General features: G+C 34.2%; 3 protein-coding genes across 12 annotated transcripts in view; 1 reads left to right on the forward strand and 2 right to left on the reverse strand.

Moving 5' to 3' along the window:
- The first annotated feature begins 1,237 nt into the window (after positions 1 to 1,237).
- L(2)09851 (WD repeat-containing protein 1 l(2)09851) lies at positions 1,238 to 4,005 on the forward strand. 4 transcript variants are annotated; one of them, XM_076445053.1, is made up of 4 exons: positions 1,238 to 1,643; positions 1,798 to 2,319; positions 2,877 to 3,290; positions 3,447 to 4,005. In XM_076445053.1, the coding sequence occupies exons 1-4, from the start codon at positions 1,639 to 1,641 to the stop codon at positions 3,931 to 3,933; spliced, it is 1,428 nt and encodes a 475-aa protein (XP_076301168.1). In that variant the 5' UTR covers positions 1,238 to 1,638; the 3' UTR covers positions 3,934 to 4,005. The 4 variants fall into 4 exon arrangements, with proteins under 4 accessions (XP_076301168.1, XP_076301171.1, XP_076301169.1 ...); XM_076445056.1 differs by having other exon boundaries at positions 1,239 to 1,643; positions 1,833 to 2,319; XM_076445054.1 differs by having other exon boundaries at positions 1,239 to 1,558.
- Pms2 (mismatch repair endonuclease PMS2) lies at positions 2,334 to 9,319 on the reverse strand. Of its 2 annotated transcripts, none has more exons than XM_076445034.1 (6): positions 8,377 to 9,319; positions 7,741 to 7,900; positions 5,776 to 7,034; positions 5,439 to 5,688; positions 3,051 to 4,440; positions 2,334 to 2,613 (listed from the first exon to the last, which is right to left on the reverse strand). In XM_076445034.1, exons 1-5 carry the CDS (start codon positions 8,470 to 8,472, stop codon positions 4,115 to 4,117), a joined length of 2,091 nt encoding a protein of 696 aa, XP_076301149.1. In that variant the 5' UTR covers positions 8,473 to 9,319; the 3' UTR covers positions 2,334 to 2,613; positions 3,051 to 4,114. The 2 variants fall into 2 exon arrangements, with proteins under 2 accessions (XP_076301149.1, XP_076301151.1); XM_076445036.1 differs by lacking the exon at positions 8,377 to 9,319 and adding an exon at positions 7,999 to 8,316.
- A 3,845-nt stretch (positions 9,320 to 13,164) lies between these two features.
- The window catches only part of Mnb (minibrain), a 52,536-nt gene continuing 48,419 nt past the window's right edge, over positions 13,165 to 17,281 (reverse strand). For 5 of the 6 annotated variants that reach the window (XM_076445037.1, XM_076445040.1, XM_076445039.1 and 2 more), the window contains one exon: positions 14,328 to 14,930. In XM_076445037.1, the coding sequence (XP_076301152.1) occupies positions 14,476 to 14,930 (455 nt within the window). In that variant the 3' untranslated portion in view covers positions 14,328 to 14,475. Of the gene's footprint in view, positions 14,256 to 14,327; positions 14,931 to 17,281 lie in introns of those variants that run through there. The other variant, XR_013011250.1, reaches the window with a different exon arrangement.

Below are 17,281 nucleotides of genomic sequence, written 5' to 3' on the forward strand. Positions count from 1 at the left end.
AGAATCGCAATAGGGATTGTTTAGAATATACATTTGAAAAAGAAGAAACAAGAGTTTTCTCCCTATAAACCGTAAAAATAAATTAATGCGGAAATTATTTAATTGTAAAATGAAATATAAATATGTGGTTGCACCATGAATGATTGTAAGTTACATTTTTCTTTTGTAATTATGTAATTAAATTTTCTATGACTTCTTGAATGTTATCGGTCTCGAATATTATTGTAATTTCAGTCGAATCATTGTTATCAACTTGTATTATTTCAAATTGAAATGATTTGATTTCTCGCACAACAAGTTGCCAATAAAGTACAATGGAAAAACTAGTATAGTACAATAAACATTTCAGTAGAATGGACAGGCGACAGACATTCATCTATATATATATAAGCATTTTGATTTTGAGTCAGTGATGCCAGACCGTACCGTGGTACTGTGGACACTGTAGTAAACCATACCCCCACCATAGCCTACTATTGCCCCTACGTTCCTTTCCAACGCGCCCGCGCGCTACACTCACCGTGGATGGTTAAATATTCAATGAAATTGTTATTCAAGGGCTAAAAAAATTGGTGGGTGTATACTGGAGAATCCTCTGTGTCTGTATTGTGTACAATAAAGATAATTTATTCATGCAAAATGAAAAATATTGGATATTCATTACAGCAGCAAATGATTTGTGCCGCTTTTCCCATAAGACGCAATGTTAATTCCGGCACGAATTATTTGCGCTTCGTATACGTACTTACAGCGCCATCTAGCGGCAAAACGCTCAAACTCTTAGCCAAATGTTACCGACAGAGCAAGTCAGGCCTGTAACAGCGCCATCTAGCGGCAAAACGCTCAAACTCTTAGCCAAATGTTACCGACAGTGCAAGTCAGACCTGTAACAGCGCCATCTAGCGGTACATTTGGAACTAAATCAAACCGTTAGTTCCCAGTCTACCGTTAGATGGCGCTGTTCCCGGCCTGACTTGCTCTGCCGGTAACATTTGGCTAAGAGTTTGAGCGTTTTGCCGCTAGATGGCGCTGTTACAGGCCTGACTTGCTCTGTCGGTAACATTTGGCTAAGAGTTTGAGCGTTTTGCCGCTAGATGGCGCTGTAAGTACGTATACGAAGCGCAAATAATTCGTGCCGGAATTAACATTGCGTCTTATGGGAAAAGCGGCACAAATCATTTGCTGCTGTAATGAATATCCAATATTTTTCATTTTGCATGAATAAATTATCTTTATTGTACACAATACAGACACAGAGGATTCTCCAGTATACACCCACCAATTTTTTTAGCCCTTGAATAACAATTTCATTGAATATTTAACCATCCACAGTACCACGGTCTGGCATCGCTGTTTTGAGTCTTGAGTGTGTGCGGTAAAGTGCGGTTATTTAGTGCGTGGCGTTCAGTGTAAATAGTTCAGTCAGTTCAGTGGCGTTCATCGACGTTCATCAACGCTCATCGACGTTCATCGACCGTCATCGACGTTGTGTTCAGTTCAGTTCAGTTCAGTTGTCTTCAGTTGTGTTACCACGTGCATCGAAGCTCGCGTTTATAATGTATTTTCCAAATATTTGCTACAACAGTTAAAAACTGTTGTATTTTCTTCAGAACAATGGTTTTCACTTACATATTATAGATGATGTATTCACATTTACATATTTCATAAAATATATATATTTTCTTTCAATATTGAACACTTGTAGAAATAGTATACAAAGTTAGGTTATGTATTTGAAAACCTCAATTATAAATACACATCCTTTGCCAATAAAACTTTCCTTATTTTTAATTGTAGATGTATCTTTATTAAGATGACTATCTTTTACAAAGAAATTCCTAGAAACATGGAAGATGAACTAGTGGATGTCGAGAATATGGATGAAAGTAGTGATGACAGCAATACAGAAGAATCTTCAGACAACGAAGAGGAAGAGGATGAAGATCAGAACAATGAATCCAAAGTATATCTTCCTGGACAACCGTTAGAAAGCGGAGAGGAACTCGTCGTTGATAAAACAGCGTATCAAATGTTACATCACGCGCAATCTGGTGCACCTTGTCTTAGTTTCGATGTAATTTTAGACGACTTAGGAAATGATAGAGAACGTTGTCCCTTAACTATGTACCTGGTTGCTGGAACTCAAGCAGCCAAGGCTCATGTAAATAATCTTCTTGTCATGAAAATGTCAAATCTTCATGCAACCAATGAAGATTCTGACGGTGAATTGGAAGACGACGAATCGGATGATGAAGATAATAAATCTCCGGCGATGTCCACTGTATCAATAAAACACCAGGGATGTATTAATAGAGTAAGGTAAGTGTATAGAAGTTTTATCATTCTATTCGATTATCTTTTTAGTTTACATCATACTTATATAAAAATATTCAAGAGGTTTAACACGTTGATCATCAAGTCACCCATATCTGGGTAACGGGTATGCTTCCATGGGGGCCCCATCACCCAAATATGGGTGACACTTTTCTTGTTCGAGTTAATTAAAAATAGAAGTTTACGTATAGGATATACAACATGAATTCTCGCTTTTCGCTGTGTTTACGTTCTGTGTACCGGCGGAATTGAGAAGGCGAATCCCACACCCTTGCAATCCTGGAAAAGAGAGTCTACCGTCTCAAATTTGTTACCAAAGTTACTATAGTACACAAATAAATAGAATGTATATAGCACCCTTTAAAAAGGTGAAGTTAAACTTGCATCTGTTTACAATGAAATAAAACTATTAGTACTGTTCTCTGCCAACCACAAAACTGTGCAACTTTTCTAGGAACTGGTTCTTTTTTTTTATAATTGAAGCGAAACATCTTAAATTTATTCCTAATTGTTAATTAGAATATATTTATACATTTCAACAGGTACGCAAAAATTGGTCAAACACCATTAGCTGCAAGTTGGAGTGAACTAGGTCGTGTACACATTTGGAATTTAGAAGAAGAATTAAGAATACTTGAAAATAAGGAACCGCTCCATGGACATACGAAACGCAATAAGAATGAAAGAAGCGATAGCGATACAAAACCATTATTTACTTTTAAAGGACACCTTTCAGAAGGGTACGGTCTTGATTGGTGCCCGACAGAATTAGGTACTTTAGCTACTGGTGATTGCAACGGCAACATTCATATATGGCGCATTGATCACAATAATGGTAGCGCAACATGGCATGTGGATCAACGACCATATAATTCGCATGCACCGCACAGTGTTGAAGATCTTCAGTGGTCTCCTAACGAAAGACATGTACTAGCTTCATGTTCTGTTGATAAAAGGTATGTATTTAGTTTGTAATTAAAGAAAAGTACGATAAAAACAATATAAAATTTAATAGAATACAATTATAGATTTAATTATGTCAATTGACTTCGATTTCTTACCATTCCATAAATTTTGTGTACAACATTATAATACCAATATAATTTCGACAGCATTAAAATCTGGGATACAAGAGTGGGACCACAATCTGCCTGCATGTTAACAGCAGCTGGTATTCACACCGAAGACATTAATGTCCTCTCATGGAATCGTAAAGAAAATCAATTTCTTGTATCTGGTGGTGACGACGGTTTAATTTGTGTATGGGACTTGCGACAGTTTGGCTCTAGTACACACCCATTAGCTATGTTCAAGCAACATACTGCACCTGTTACGACAATAGAATGGCATCCTCAGGAACCTACAGTTTTTGCATCTGGCGGAGCTGATGATCAAATTGCGCAATGGGATCTATCGGTAGAAGCTGATCAGATGGAAGAATCGGAAAGTAGCGAACTGAACAATTTACCTCCGCAATTGTTATTCATACACCAAGGTCAAACAGATATTAAGGAACTACATTGGCATCCTCAATGTCCTGGTGTAATAATATCGACAGCACATTCAGGATTCAACATATTCCGTACAATTAGTGTATAAAAACTTGATCTGTTCCTTTCACGTTATTGTTAAGGAAAACTCTTTTAATGAATAAAAATGACTAAAAATATATTTCTTGTTACGTACATCCTGCAAAATTGTTTCCATTTTGAGAGTCAATGACAATAAAACATTAATAAATAATAAAATCCGAGAATAAATATAGTTTTCCAAGTGTAATTCATGTATGAATCAGATGTAAAGATAGAAGGTGTCTTATAGTTGGTCTCCCATGAGGACAACTCCAAGGATTTTCCATTTGCGCCATTTGCGTTATTAATCTTTGCATTTCATTTTTATTAAGAGTTGTACCAATCATAACTGCACTGCGACAAGCTCTTGAGGCCAACATTTGTCTTACTCGAGTTGGCCGGTATATGCGGTTTTCTTTATCTTCTATACCACCTTCTCTAATGAGAAAGATTAATTCTTCTATGTCATCCTGTCCAAATTGCCAATTACCACTAACTGGTATACCCGTTAAATCTACGCGATGTCCAAATTCAGCTGAAATATAATGCGCTTGGAATTAAAATTTATGTAGTATTCCATTCCGCAGCTTTTGGAGGACTTTGTAGAATCATTTTTGGTGTAACATTTTTCTAACAAATATTAAGCGTATGCCTGACCGTTAATAAAAACACTAAAATATGGGTATAGCCGGATAAGATAGTCAAAAATGCCCTTGAACCAAATTTTCTCCCATTTTCCCTGGTTAATGACGTTTAGAAATTCTGAGAAAAATCTGACACATGTCAAGAAACCAAATACATACTTTGCAATTGGTTTCAGATTTTTAAAGTGAAAATCCTGCTTGTAAAAAATCAAAAACCTCAAAAAAATCGATAAAATGCAGATTTCACATGGAAGTTCTAGAGTGACAACATTTATATTTTTATAGTAGCGGTATATTGTTACAAGTATTGTTCATGAATTTTTTCAGATTTTTTTTGGTTTGGTGCGCCGTTGTAAAAAAAAATAAAAACCGATTTTTTCGACGTTTTTTCCGCGAAGAACTAAGCTAACTTTAAAATTGTTATGTTCTATTTATTCTGTAAGTCTATCAGGCTCTGAAAAACCTTGAGCATTGTACAGAAGTAATTAAATAATGAAATCAACTAGGGAAAATGGGCCAAAAACCGATTTTTCGATTTTACCCCATAACTACCCTCCAGATCGAGATACAGGGTTGAAATATTGCACAGTATGTTTTTTCTTGGTGCTCTATCGAATGGTCGATAGAGTCGATAAAATTCGGTTCAAGGGCATTTTTTACTATTTTATCCGGCTATATACCCTTTGTATTCTTTCTTAATATGTTGAAAATAATATAACAGTATTTTTAAATTCTTCACACCGTTTTCAATTACACCTACTCATTTTTGCCATAAATGCATAAAATCCGCCGTCTATATACTCATCACTGTTATAAATTATTCCAAATATACATAAATTGGTACACACTATACATATACAATTAAAGTAAAAGTTAGTCTCATATTTACCTTCGGAATTAATTTTAAACGAAAAGCCATTATCTTCGAATGTTTTCAGATGTTCAACTAGTATCGTTTCGTTTAAGGAAGAAAGACTCAATGGTTTAGGAGCAATTAATTTTTGCGTTTTTAATTGCGTTTCGTTGTTTAGCTTCTCGAAACGATATTTTTCATCTGTAGCGTGTTGATCAATGATAAATAAATCTCCATTTAAGCGAGCTATGATAAAACCAAGATTAAATTGACCTATGATCTCCATCTGTAATTTATTCATTTTTTATCACGATAGCTGAATTTGAAAAATCAATAGCTATGCTAATATACATAGTATCATAAATGTTGTAACCTTATGAAAAGATTCCTTCGCCAATTCCCGTTTCAATTCGTCTTCTGCTTTACTTTGGTTCGACTCCATTTGAGCTTTATATACAATCTTTGCATTGGTCCTTGCATATAGTGCCGATGCATTTTTGCTTTCTTCAAGTTTTTGTTTTATTGTCAAGATATTGATTGGCATTTCTACATCTTCCAATATTTTTATCTGAGTTGTATCATTTTCAGTATCGTAGTTTTCGTCGTCATACTTATCTCTTTGTACAGTATTCTTTAATTTATGTATCTGAACATATTCATCTTTCTCAGCATTTGATTCGGAGTGTATATTTTGTAATCTTTTCGCTGGAGGACCCTCCGTCGAAGGGGAAATTGCCCTTTTTATTTTGAACTGTAAATCTTCTAATGGTTTTACAGATAAACTTCCTTGCAATTTGTCCCATTTTGTTGTTAAATTAAATTTTAGGGCTGCTAATATCAAACGTTCTTGCGCACAAAAGATTGTTCTTTTATCCGGGGTAACATTAATATCTGTCGACTGTTTATTCAGTTTTAAATTTAAAAAGATAAACGGATACTGTTTCGTATTATATTTATGATAAGTATGATTTATTAGTTTGCTGATTTTCGCGAGATCACAGGGTCGACCATTTACATAAAGAAATTGTCTATCCGGTGTCGAGCGTCCAGCACTATGATCACAACTGCTAATATAGAAGTCCCATTCAAAATCTATGATTATATTATTCGGCAAGCTATATTCTTGCAATGTTGACTCATCAGGATGTAGCAATTCAAGTTTAACAAGCCCATCGGAAGATTTTCTACCAAATATTGTGTTAATATTACTCAAAATGTCACTGGAGCTTGCGGTACTGATTACATGATTCGATGATTTACCCGACACTGAATTAGTACATGTCATCTTCGTTTCGGTAGAAACCAAACAATAACTGTACAATACTTGGATGGCACGAGCATATTCTCTTTTCAAGTTTTTTTCAAGTTCTTTCGCTCTGACAGGCAGACATTTGAAAATATCTTTAACATGTACAGTAGTCCCTACTTCTCTCGCATAAGCCTCCTTCTTTTCTAGTATACCGTTATGATCAAATTGTAGTTTGAAACCATGTTCGCTGGCCGCATGCCTTGTGATAATAGTCAAGTCAGACAAAGAACAAAGGGAACTAAGAGCTTCTCCACGGAATCCAAATGTATTTACTTCTATTAAATCTGAAAATTCTCTTAATTTCGATGTATGATGTTTCAACCCTGGAAAATAAAGAGATTTAACATAGAATACGATCTCGAAAATATTTCTGACGCTGTATATGGCAATCAGTTTTCAACAATGATTTATACATTATTTTCAAGTATACAGGGAGTCTGTCCGGAAAGTAATGCGACCACATTTTTAAAAAAGAATCTATTAAACATATGAGTACAAACCTTTAAATTTCTTTAAAGTAGGATCCTTGGGCGTCGACACATTTTTTCCAGTGCGATTTCCATGCTTTGTATGCTTCCTGGAAGGCGTTTTTTGGAACCTCTCGTCGTAGTACCCTCGTCACAGCCTCTTTGACGCGTTCCACGCTTTCAAAATGGCATCCTTTTCGCACATTTTTAATTTTTGGAAACAAGAAGTCGACGGGAGACAAGTCAGGACTGTACGGTGGTTGAAGAAGTGTTGTGATCCAACTAAGAAGTACCGTTTACTGTTTTCTCCGTAATCTACGGAAAAGTTTTGGTTGGAAGTGCTTGATGAGGCTGCGACAAGGGTACTATGAGAAGCTCCAGATAACGCCTTCCAGGGAGCATACGAAGCATGGAAATTGCGCTGGAAAAAATGTGTCGACACCCAAGGATCCTACTTTGAAGAATTTTAAAGGTTTGTACTCATATATTCAATAGATTAAAAAAATAGTATATTATAGTATAGTAAATAATATATTCAATAATTTATAAAAATAGAATATACCTAATCCTTCGAAGTCTTCTTCCAAGACACCGCTACCATTGTCGCTGACGCTGATACACGTCTTTCCATAATCCTTCAATTTGATATCAATTAATGTAGCTCCGCTATCTAAACTATTTTCTACAAGCTCCTTAATGGCAGTTGAAATATCTAGAACCACCTAAAAGAAATATCATGTATGTAAATTTCTATTGAAATATTGATTAAAAGCTGCGACGTTCGTTTTTTTGTAGTATTGAAATATGATTCAAACAGCACTTTTAGTTTTTCCCGAATTTTCCATTTTTCCGGGCTGCTTTTCCAATTTTTCTTTCCCCAAAACCTTATTCGGACTATTACGAACATTTAAAAAAAAAAAATTAGCCAAATCGGTCCAGCTGTTCTCAAGTGATGCGCTTACCAACGAACAGCATTTGATTTTTATTTATATAGATTATTGTCACTGTTTAAATTTTAGTTGCAATGAATTATAAATCTTTAACTGTAACTAGTATTATAATATTTAGATATACATGCTAATAACATACACATACAGTGTCTCCCATTAATATTCGGATGCTCTCAAAGAAACGATAACTTTGTAATTTATCAAATCTTTACTGTGAAATAAAAACAAATTTAATGGTTTGATCTCACCTGTCCAGAGCAAATTTGATGAACTGCTTGTTTGTTTATAGCATTGATTCTCTTTGATTTTTCTGTTGTTGGAGTTGGTTCTGACATTTGTTTCATTTTATGTAAATAAACAATAGGATACGTATATATTCTTCGTTCACGTTAGAGCTTTGATCATTTTATATTTTATATGTACATGTCGAACATGTGTCATAAAAGACACTTTTCAGAAATATTTAATTTCAATGATTTGAAATTTGAGTGACATACGTGACATAAATACACATAAAACTGTTCAATGTTTATAAAATGTTCAACGATGATTGGTCAATATACTTCAGGCAACTTCAGGGAATTACATACATACTATATATTATGGCGCGAAAATTTAACCTAAACTTGTGTGTCCAGTTCCAGTGAAAGAAGTATTCAGGATGCTTACACTTTTAGCTCCTTCAGTTGTTTTAATGTTTTTATGTTAGATCAGTATCGTAATATTTTATTTGTATTTACGAAATTCTAAATTCTAATTGTAATTTCTTGAATAATTTTTATTCAATTTGGTAGTCTGAATTGTGCTGATAACGACAATAGCTCATATAGTTTTTAATAAAAAATATATATATTTGTGCACCCATTATATTTATGAAATTAAGTACTGAATTTTTAATAAACATTTTAAAAAGTTGTGTCCTTTATAATTATCATAAATGCAGAATCTTTACCTACCCTCACCAAACCCATGTTTTTTAATAATTAAAACGTAAGATTTTTAATAATGTTATATGGTTTATTATATAAATTGTTATGCTTTGAATATTAATCGCTTAAAACGTTAAAAAGATTTGTAATGGAATAAGGAACGTAGAATACGGTATCATATGTTCACTAGAATGTAATCAAATTTAATTTATAGTACTTACAATATTTTCTGCAGTCTGTATTCACAAACAATAAATGCATTCACAAATGTATAACAAATATCAAAGTACTATATATTATTATTACAGTTTACTTCGTGTATGCAACCAAACATTTGTAGCATTCCGAATGCTCGATCGAAGTAGGACTTCAGGAGGCTAACAAAAATGTAACGACAAAAATGAAGATGCGTTTTGTTTATTATTAACCTTATGTAATATCGTTTCAAATTTTCAATTACATTATTATATATAATAAAAATAAAAATAAAATAAAAATAATCGCAATAATTGTAATAACCGTAATAATTATAATTGTAGTAATAATAATAGTAGTAGTAGTAGTAGTAGTAGTAGTAGTAGTAATAGTAGTAGGAGTAGTAGTAGTAGTAGTAGTAGTAGTAGTAGTAATAGTAGTAGTAGTAGTAGTAGTAGTAGTAGTAGTAGTAGTAGTGGTAGTGGTAGTAGTGGTGGTAGTAGTAGTAGTAGTAGGAGGAGGAGGAGGAATAGGAGTAGCAGTGGTAATATCAATAAAAATAATGGTAATAATTATAATAAAAATAATAATAAAAATATTAATTATAATATTAATAATAGTAAAACAACAGTAGACATAGCAGTGGGAGGAATAATAAAAATTATAATGCTAACAATAATAATAATAATTATAGTAGTAGTAGCAATAATAATATAATATAATGAAAATGTTTACAGGGTACATACAACGTTTTTTTTTCATCTTGTATGGAGGCTTGTTAAGTATTTTCATCTTAATAAATCGGTTTTTTCTTAATTCAGTTTGTTTCTCTGTATTCATTTCTTATATTTTCATGTCGGTCAGCGTATGCGATCATCAAACGAGACGCTAAGACGACGACTCCTCTTACCATTCATTTCCCGAAAGACGCTCGCATCTCGCGTAACAGGAATATTATCAGTCGTGTTATAGTATATTTTCTGAACACAATGTTTTTACACATGACGTTAGGAAACTTATGTTATTTTAATCCGGCCACCGATGTGTTCCAAAGAATTTGAATTGAAAACCATATATATAATCCGGAATTTCTATTTGTAGAATTAAACGAATCAATGAATAATTTCGTACTGTATTAAATTGTGGATACAGAGGCTATTTGTTTCTCTTTTAATTTACTCGAACAAATCTTCTACGCTTTCTCGTAAATAACGCGGTGGGTGACCTTCGTGTTAAAAATTCGTGCAGGTGTTGTTTTTGTTGCATTTAAAAAGCGACAAAGAGTCAATGAAATTTGTATATCTCGTTAGAAAATTGTAGGACGAAACGGAAATTGTTTGGAACACAAGCCGTGATCGGTTCTTATTCTATTTAAATGTATACATCTCTGTTGTTTGCTAATTGGCATAAATACTCTGCATTTTTTCGACAATTGTTGAGTGGACAAATTTTCCCCGGGGTACAAAAGCTATAAGAAACGCATTACATTATGAATGGAGAAATATGAAAATATCTCGAAAACGTAGTCTCTGGTAAAAAGTTTCCGTATGAAAAATTAATTATTGTGTTTGAAATCAATCTATTGCTGTATAATTACAAATTCCACATTTCGAACCGAATATTCTCAATCCCTTTCTCGTATTCCGACATGTTCCATTATTCTTTATTTACTTTTTTTTTATGTTTTCTTCCAATTTTTACCTTTACCCAATAATCGACCACCACTCCTCCGAGTAACATTCAAGTTTTTATCTGCGATAATCGCTTGAAGCGCGTTTAAACATTTTCCCTTATTTTCTGCTCTGCCAGTATATCCCCAAAATGAAATTTCCTTCGAATTCAAGTCTCGCGTGACGACCGTCGTTTTCACCTTTGTAAAGAGGCGGCGGATTGTATTACATACGTTTCGAAACTACGCGATACAATCAATGGTTTCGCTGCGCGTGAACAACGTAAGCATAATCATATTATCGTTAAAAATCAACAATCTTCAGATGAGAAAATGCTTCGATGATGCATTGGAAAAGGCTGCGTTGCGCCCATAGATCTTCTACAATCTTTCTCCAGCCTCTTTCGCCGAAGAAGAAAGACTTAGACAACGTTCTCTCACGCTCGGTCTCCTTGTTCTGCGAATTCTTTATCAAAAAGCGAAGTTCCTCGTACCAAAATACACAAGTAAAAAAAAACGAAGAGAGAAGCGAAATCCCGATGCCGCGAACGGACCAATGAGCGCAACGCGTAGTTATGTGAATTTGGAAGAGGGCATGTGTGAGTTTTCACACACTTCGTCTACGTTTATAGAGCGTACTGATTTTTGCCGTTCAACAAGATTATCGAAATGTCGGAACCGTTCGCGGAAGCATACCGTCCGAATCCGACAAACAATCTATGTTTCCTTTTGGTTTTCGTGTATTTTATTTATGTCTTGGAAAATCATACGTCTCTAAAGTCATACTACACTCTCTCTCCGTTTCTGCCGAGAGAGATGTCGTCGATATAAAATCTTCCATGTTAACATAGAATTTGAACAGCTTCTCCTGATCGCTTGTGATTTGTGACTTTAGATCGAGTGTACACAACATTGCGTCTGTCATTTTTCATTTATTTCAGCTTGAACACAAACTCGTTGTGCTTCTTTATAATGTTTCAAAGTATCATATTTGTAATGATCGTCATACATCAAGACGAAGAGAAATTACTCTAATAACGCAAGTGTATCGTTCTCGAGAACGTCCAGTAAGAATTCGAACGAATATCGTTTCGCGAGTCGTTAATTCTATCGGCGAATACACCAAAAGAAAGAAGAAAAAACGAAAAGAAATGCAATATTCTAAGAAGTCCATTCTCCGTGAAATAATTCGCTATCAACTCACAAAAAAAGAAACATAAAATTACAAATTCGGGACTCCTTATGCGCAAAAATCGTCCTGAATGGTGCCGTACATTTTCAAGTTGACGACATTCGGCATAATAAATCGTAACAATTCGAATAGAACGAGAGTCCACAATCGATACCATTAAAAAGTACTGTATTAAAAATTTCAATCAATGTTAAAAACATATGCGTCACATGCTTGCAGTAAGCCGACGGGAAGCTGACATACATACTGTACACAATAAAACGTTTAAGTATCGTTTGGATCTATAATTGTAATATAATTCGTTTCATATAAAATAATACAAAACCGTCAATAAAATCTAATAAAATCATGTTTAAAAGTTTAACCTGTTTTAGTACATGCGTCGCAGAGCAAAAACAAAAAAAAAAGAAGAGAGAGAGAGTAAAACATGCAAAATATCTCAAGGACTGTTATTGGTTGCAGTGTATGTTTGTTAATAAGTATCGAAAAATTTAGATCGACCGTCGTGTCGTTTTTAATTTTTTTTTTATATATATATTATCTTATCGCTATTGACACAATTTATTTGTATTTAATGTTTCGCAATCTGGCATCATATGTGTGTGTGTGTCTGTAACCACGTTACTTTTTTAGTACTTCGTAGCTGAACGAACAGAAGACAGAAAAAATATGAAAAAGAACTCGGTAAAGTGATTTTTGTTAGTTTAGTTAATCAAAATTGAACAGAAAAAAAGGAAGTACACGAATGCCAGAAAACGATTACGAGAACCTACGCCGAAGGTATAACAATATAATATAAATAAACGCTATAATTATCGAAGTGAAACGGCAAAAACCAATTACGATCGCCATTGGAAACATATGCATATGAGTACGCGCGTATCGTTTATTATAAAGTATCTAGGTTTTTGTATGATTATATCATTCTTGATCGATCTTACATGTATACTGCTTTTTTTAACTTTCTTATTATTGTGTATTTTTTTTCCTTCTTCTGTATAAATATGTATTGTTGTCTGAATTCATGCAAACCTCGTTTGTTTAAAGTTCCTTTTATATATCAGCAACAAACTGACGTTCGCAACATCCTCTTCTCTATTCATCAAAGTAAATAAAAGAGTCGAGTGTACAATGTCAGTGTCCTCTTCTCACACTTAAAAACTAGATCCTAAAGCTGCACTCTTATCAATTATCTATGTATATTGTACAAATAACTAGCATTCGACGCGACTTTTTTGCTAGCAATTACTTGCTAAACCGTTTACATTCGTGACATTGTGTATAAAACTCTATTGGAGTATATGCTTACACTGATAATTCTTACTTTTCTCCTCCTGTTTCCTTTTTTTTTATGCATCTTTATAATAGTAATTATCACGTTTTCGCTCTCTAGGCCACACAGTTTTGGGTGCCAAAATTTCTTTTTTTTTTTGTTAACGACGTTTCTGCACGCGACTAAAGCATTTTTATGGAGTGTTCGTAGAATCGGGCAGGACCCGAGAGGCCAGCTGGGTTCATCCTCACTAGACCATGTTTGTCCGTCCGTGCTCACAAGCAAAGTATTCATAAGCTTCTGTGCCGGACGCGGTGTATCCGTGCCCAATGTAAGACCAGTCGGCTTCTTAAGATAGACAAACAGAAGACTAAGAAGGGAAAGAAAAACAAACGAAAAGGAGGAGGACTTCCCTCGTGTTTTCCTTTGCATTCCTTCGTAATACTTCTTCGAATCGATCTTTCACGGTCTTTATTTCCTTAGAAGCCGGCTCGTATTATGTTTCTTAGAAGCTCTTTTTTATTTTCATGAACGAAGGAGCGAAGAGCTTCCCGCACGATGAGTTATCTCGTTAAACCCTGCCTTTTATGTTTGTCCCATTTTCGAATCGAAATAGAGTATAATTTGACCAATGTCGACAGCTTCGTTTCTTTCTGTTTTCGTTTTTTTGTTTCTCTTTCATTTTTGACACTTTTGCAACGGCAGCATCGCACGCTCGTATTTACTAACATCGGGATACCTCTCTCGTAGCCGACATTTAACGACGAAATGCAAAGCAACGCAACGGGGAAGGAGACCTTCAAGTTCCTACTGCCCGTTCTCATTGCCCTCCGCTTTTTCCTTCTCCCTCTCTTTTCTTTTTGTTTTGCCTTCACAAACAATTCGATAAGTTCTTTGCGATATCGTCGTGTACATTGTATATATATATATATATATATATATATATATATATATATATATATATATATATGTGTGTATATATATATACAGTATGTATAATCACCTAACATATTTCGACGGTACCGCGATCTCGGCGACAGTATATAATCATCAACCGTCGTCGTGGTTTTTTTCATTCGCTCTTTTCGTTCAGTGAATAGCTACTGGACTCTGCTGGACGCATACTCCAACCATAGGACTGTCTTCCCTTTCCGGATCTCTCTGTTTCCCGGTTGAGACTGTCGACGGTTGCCTGACTATCCCGTGCGCATCAGTCGTCGGATAGCCGTAATTGTAGAAATTCTGCTGCTGAATCATCGGCGAAGTCATCATCGCAGGCAGATGGGGTATTCCAGGGAGAATTAGGCTATTATACGATCCAAGAGAGCTTTGTATCAGGGAGCTGTCTACAGATTGCATGGACATTGGCCCGGATGCAGAGACCCCAGTGGCCGAGGTTGACGGATAACTTGTCGCTACCACGCGTCGATTGGCCATATGCCGTGGCGATGATTCGCACTCCATCGGTTGATAGCCACCAGGGAGACTTGATCCTTGCATCGGATTGCCACTGTTGCTTCCCTGTCCTGACGTGGTTACCAGTCCTGGGACATCAAGAGAAAACAACCTTAGATCACAAAGCGAACGATCGGTACGCGTCTTCACGCTAATCCAAAGATCATCCAATGAATTACTAGCTCTTATAATAAAAAAACATCACTATAGGAGAGTCAAAACACATAAAAAAAAAATAATTCCAAGAAAAGTACTACAGGGATACATTCCAGGCACTGAACTTAATATTTCACTGTCTCGTTTGTCTTTCCCCTCCTACTTCGAGGTCGTCTAACGAATCATTCAATTTAGATTTAAGTAGAGAAATTGTTAGGTTAGGTTAACTTATATCGTAGGTGAACCTATTTAATACATGATTTCGAGTACTGTGCACAGTGACTGTTATGAATTCTTTTTTATAAATCTTGCTCTGTGTATGAAAATTTCTATAATATACGCGTAGTCTACTACTTTCTTCCGATTATAAATATATTGCAATATTACACGTTGAACATATTGAAAAATATACTATTTATTATGTGGAAGAAAATGGCACATCGATTGTTCGGGTTAAATGTAAGATTTGAATTTAGTAGACCTATTGAGAGTGTTTACTATCATATTTTAAATGAATCAAGTTTTTTAAGTAAACTGTACATTTTTAATAGATAATATTCCATTTTACCATGCATCTTTTCTAACGACTGGAGTCATTGTACAATTTCAGACAAAACTGAGATCTTTCCACTTTAGATAGAAAGATTGTAGTCCTGTGATTGCTCCTAATTAATTCTCGACTTTTTTCTTTTGGTCATAGTTTATGTATTTTTAGAATAAATCACAAGTAATTTGAAAGAGTAATATAAATTCTATTAATGAGTAATTCAACACTAAATACGCAGAAACTGTGTAGACAAAATTCAGTTGACAACTTCATTCTTTTCTAATTTTACTCCTTTTGTATACTTTCTATATTTTGTAATTTCTCGTTTAGCCTTAATTATTACTGATAAATGTGTACAAGTATTTGACACTAAACGATTTGTCTTTTGACAGATGTGCTAAATTTATTCATTCTAAACCGAGAAATACGCCTTTATATCATAATAGAACTTCCATCATTTTTAATAATACGCATAAACTTCTGTCTATGCTATTTATTAGACTTTTTTCAAATCTTTTAATTTCATCTTCTTCTTTGTATAATAATTCATCCGAGACAACTATTTTTTATTAAGAAATTTCTCAATTGTTTCACGATTCACAATCCTATATATCTCCGTACTATCAAAAATTTTTACTACAGCACAGTTGAATGTTGTAAACGTTCTCCCACATTTTCTTTAGGAATCAAGAATTTGAATCTTCCTTTATAAATATTGAACTGTTGAAAAAGTTGAAAGCAAGTTTGAGATTCTAATGCATACATCTACGTGGATGTTTGTAATATTATAACATCTACAAACGTAAACATTATTTGGAAGATTATATCCACTTGGTTCTGTCCATACTGTTTATGCTTTAGTTTTAAGCTTATACATCTTTTTATTTAAAAGAGACTGAATCATTTTGTAAACTGAATTATAAAATTTATTTGCAAGTACGTAAAATATAAAGATAAATAAAAAGTAAGACATTAATCTTAAGAAGAACTGCAAAATTAAATCTCTGGTCCTCTAACAGTCGAGGTGTTCTCGTAATTTTATTTCTAACTGTCGATATAATATATCTATTATTACTGAAAGTTCTAATCAAATTTCTTAACAAAATATAAATTAAATACCTACTATCGCGAAGAAAGAGGATTTCATTGAAACTAACGGTTCAGTTATATATTTAAATAAACGAATTATAGAGGAGGATTTTGTGTTTTATAAACTAAGGAACAACACATTTGAACGATAAACTTTTCGATCAGAACATTTTCTCTCGGAGAATCTGTAGATACTTCAAGGTTAGTTTCGTCACGCTACGATAAAATATTAAGTATCTCAACAAAACTATGCGGTGTTTATCGAGGCGAAGAAAAAATTTGGTATACCAGTATCCTACTAATACAAACACCTAGATTTCTACTAGAAAATATCTTCCTCTAAGTCTGGTGCACGTAGAACTCGATGTTTATAAGAATATCTATATGCGTACAGAACTCTTATGTATTTCGATAAACATTTTATACATCCTATATCTTGTATTCCATTACTTTACCCTTAAAAATGGTAGAAAATAGAACGAAATTATTCGAGTAAAATGGAACCTGGAGGAATGGATGTGCACCGTATGGATTGACGAAAATCTTGTGTGTCGCACAAGAATTCCTCACTGTAACTGCCAAATCTAATGTCTCGCATATTCGACGAAGACGCACTCCTAAACGTGCTATATGCAAGCAGTTAAGGCA

Source organism: Lasioglossum baleicum, unplaced genomic scaffold (genome assembly GCF_051020765.1).
Source record: "Lasioglossum baleicum unplaced genomic scaffold, iyLasBale1 scaffold0021, whole genome shotgun sequence".
Classification (NCBI taxonomy): domain Eukaryota; kingdom Metazoa; phylum Arthropoda; class Insecta; order Hymenoptera; family Halictidae; genus Lasioglossum; species Lasioglossum baleicum.

Coding starts and splice junctions, on each gene's coding strand:
- Pms2 (XM_076445034.1), bottom strand. CDS start 8,472: ATGAAACAAATGTCAGAACCAACTCCAACAACAGAAAAATCAAAGAGA. Junction 5,689..5,775: donor CGAAGGAATCTTTTCATAAG/GTTACAACATTT, acceptor AATAAATTACAG/ATGGAGATCATAGGTCAATT. Junction 4,441..5,438: donor GTTTAAAATTAATTCCGAAG/GTAAATATGAGA, acceptor ATTATATTTCAG/CTGAATTTGGACATCGCGTA.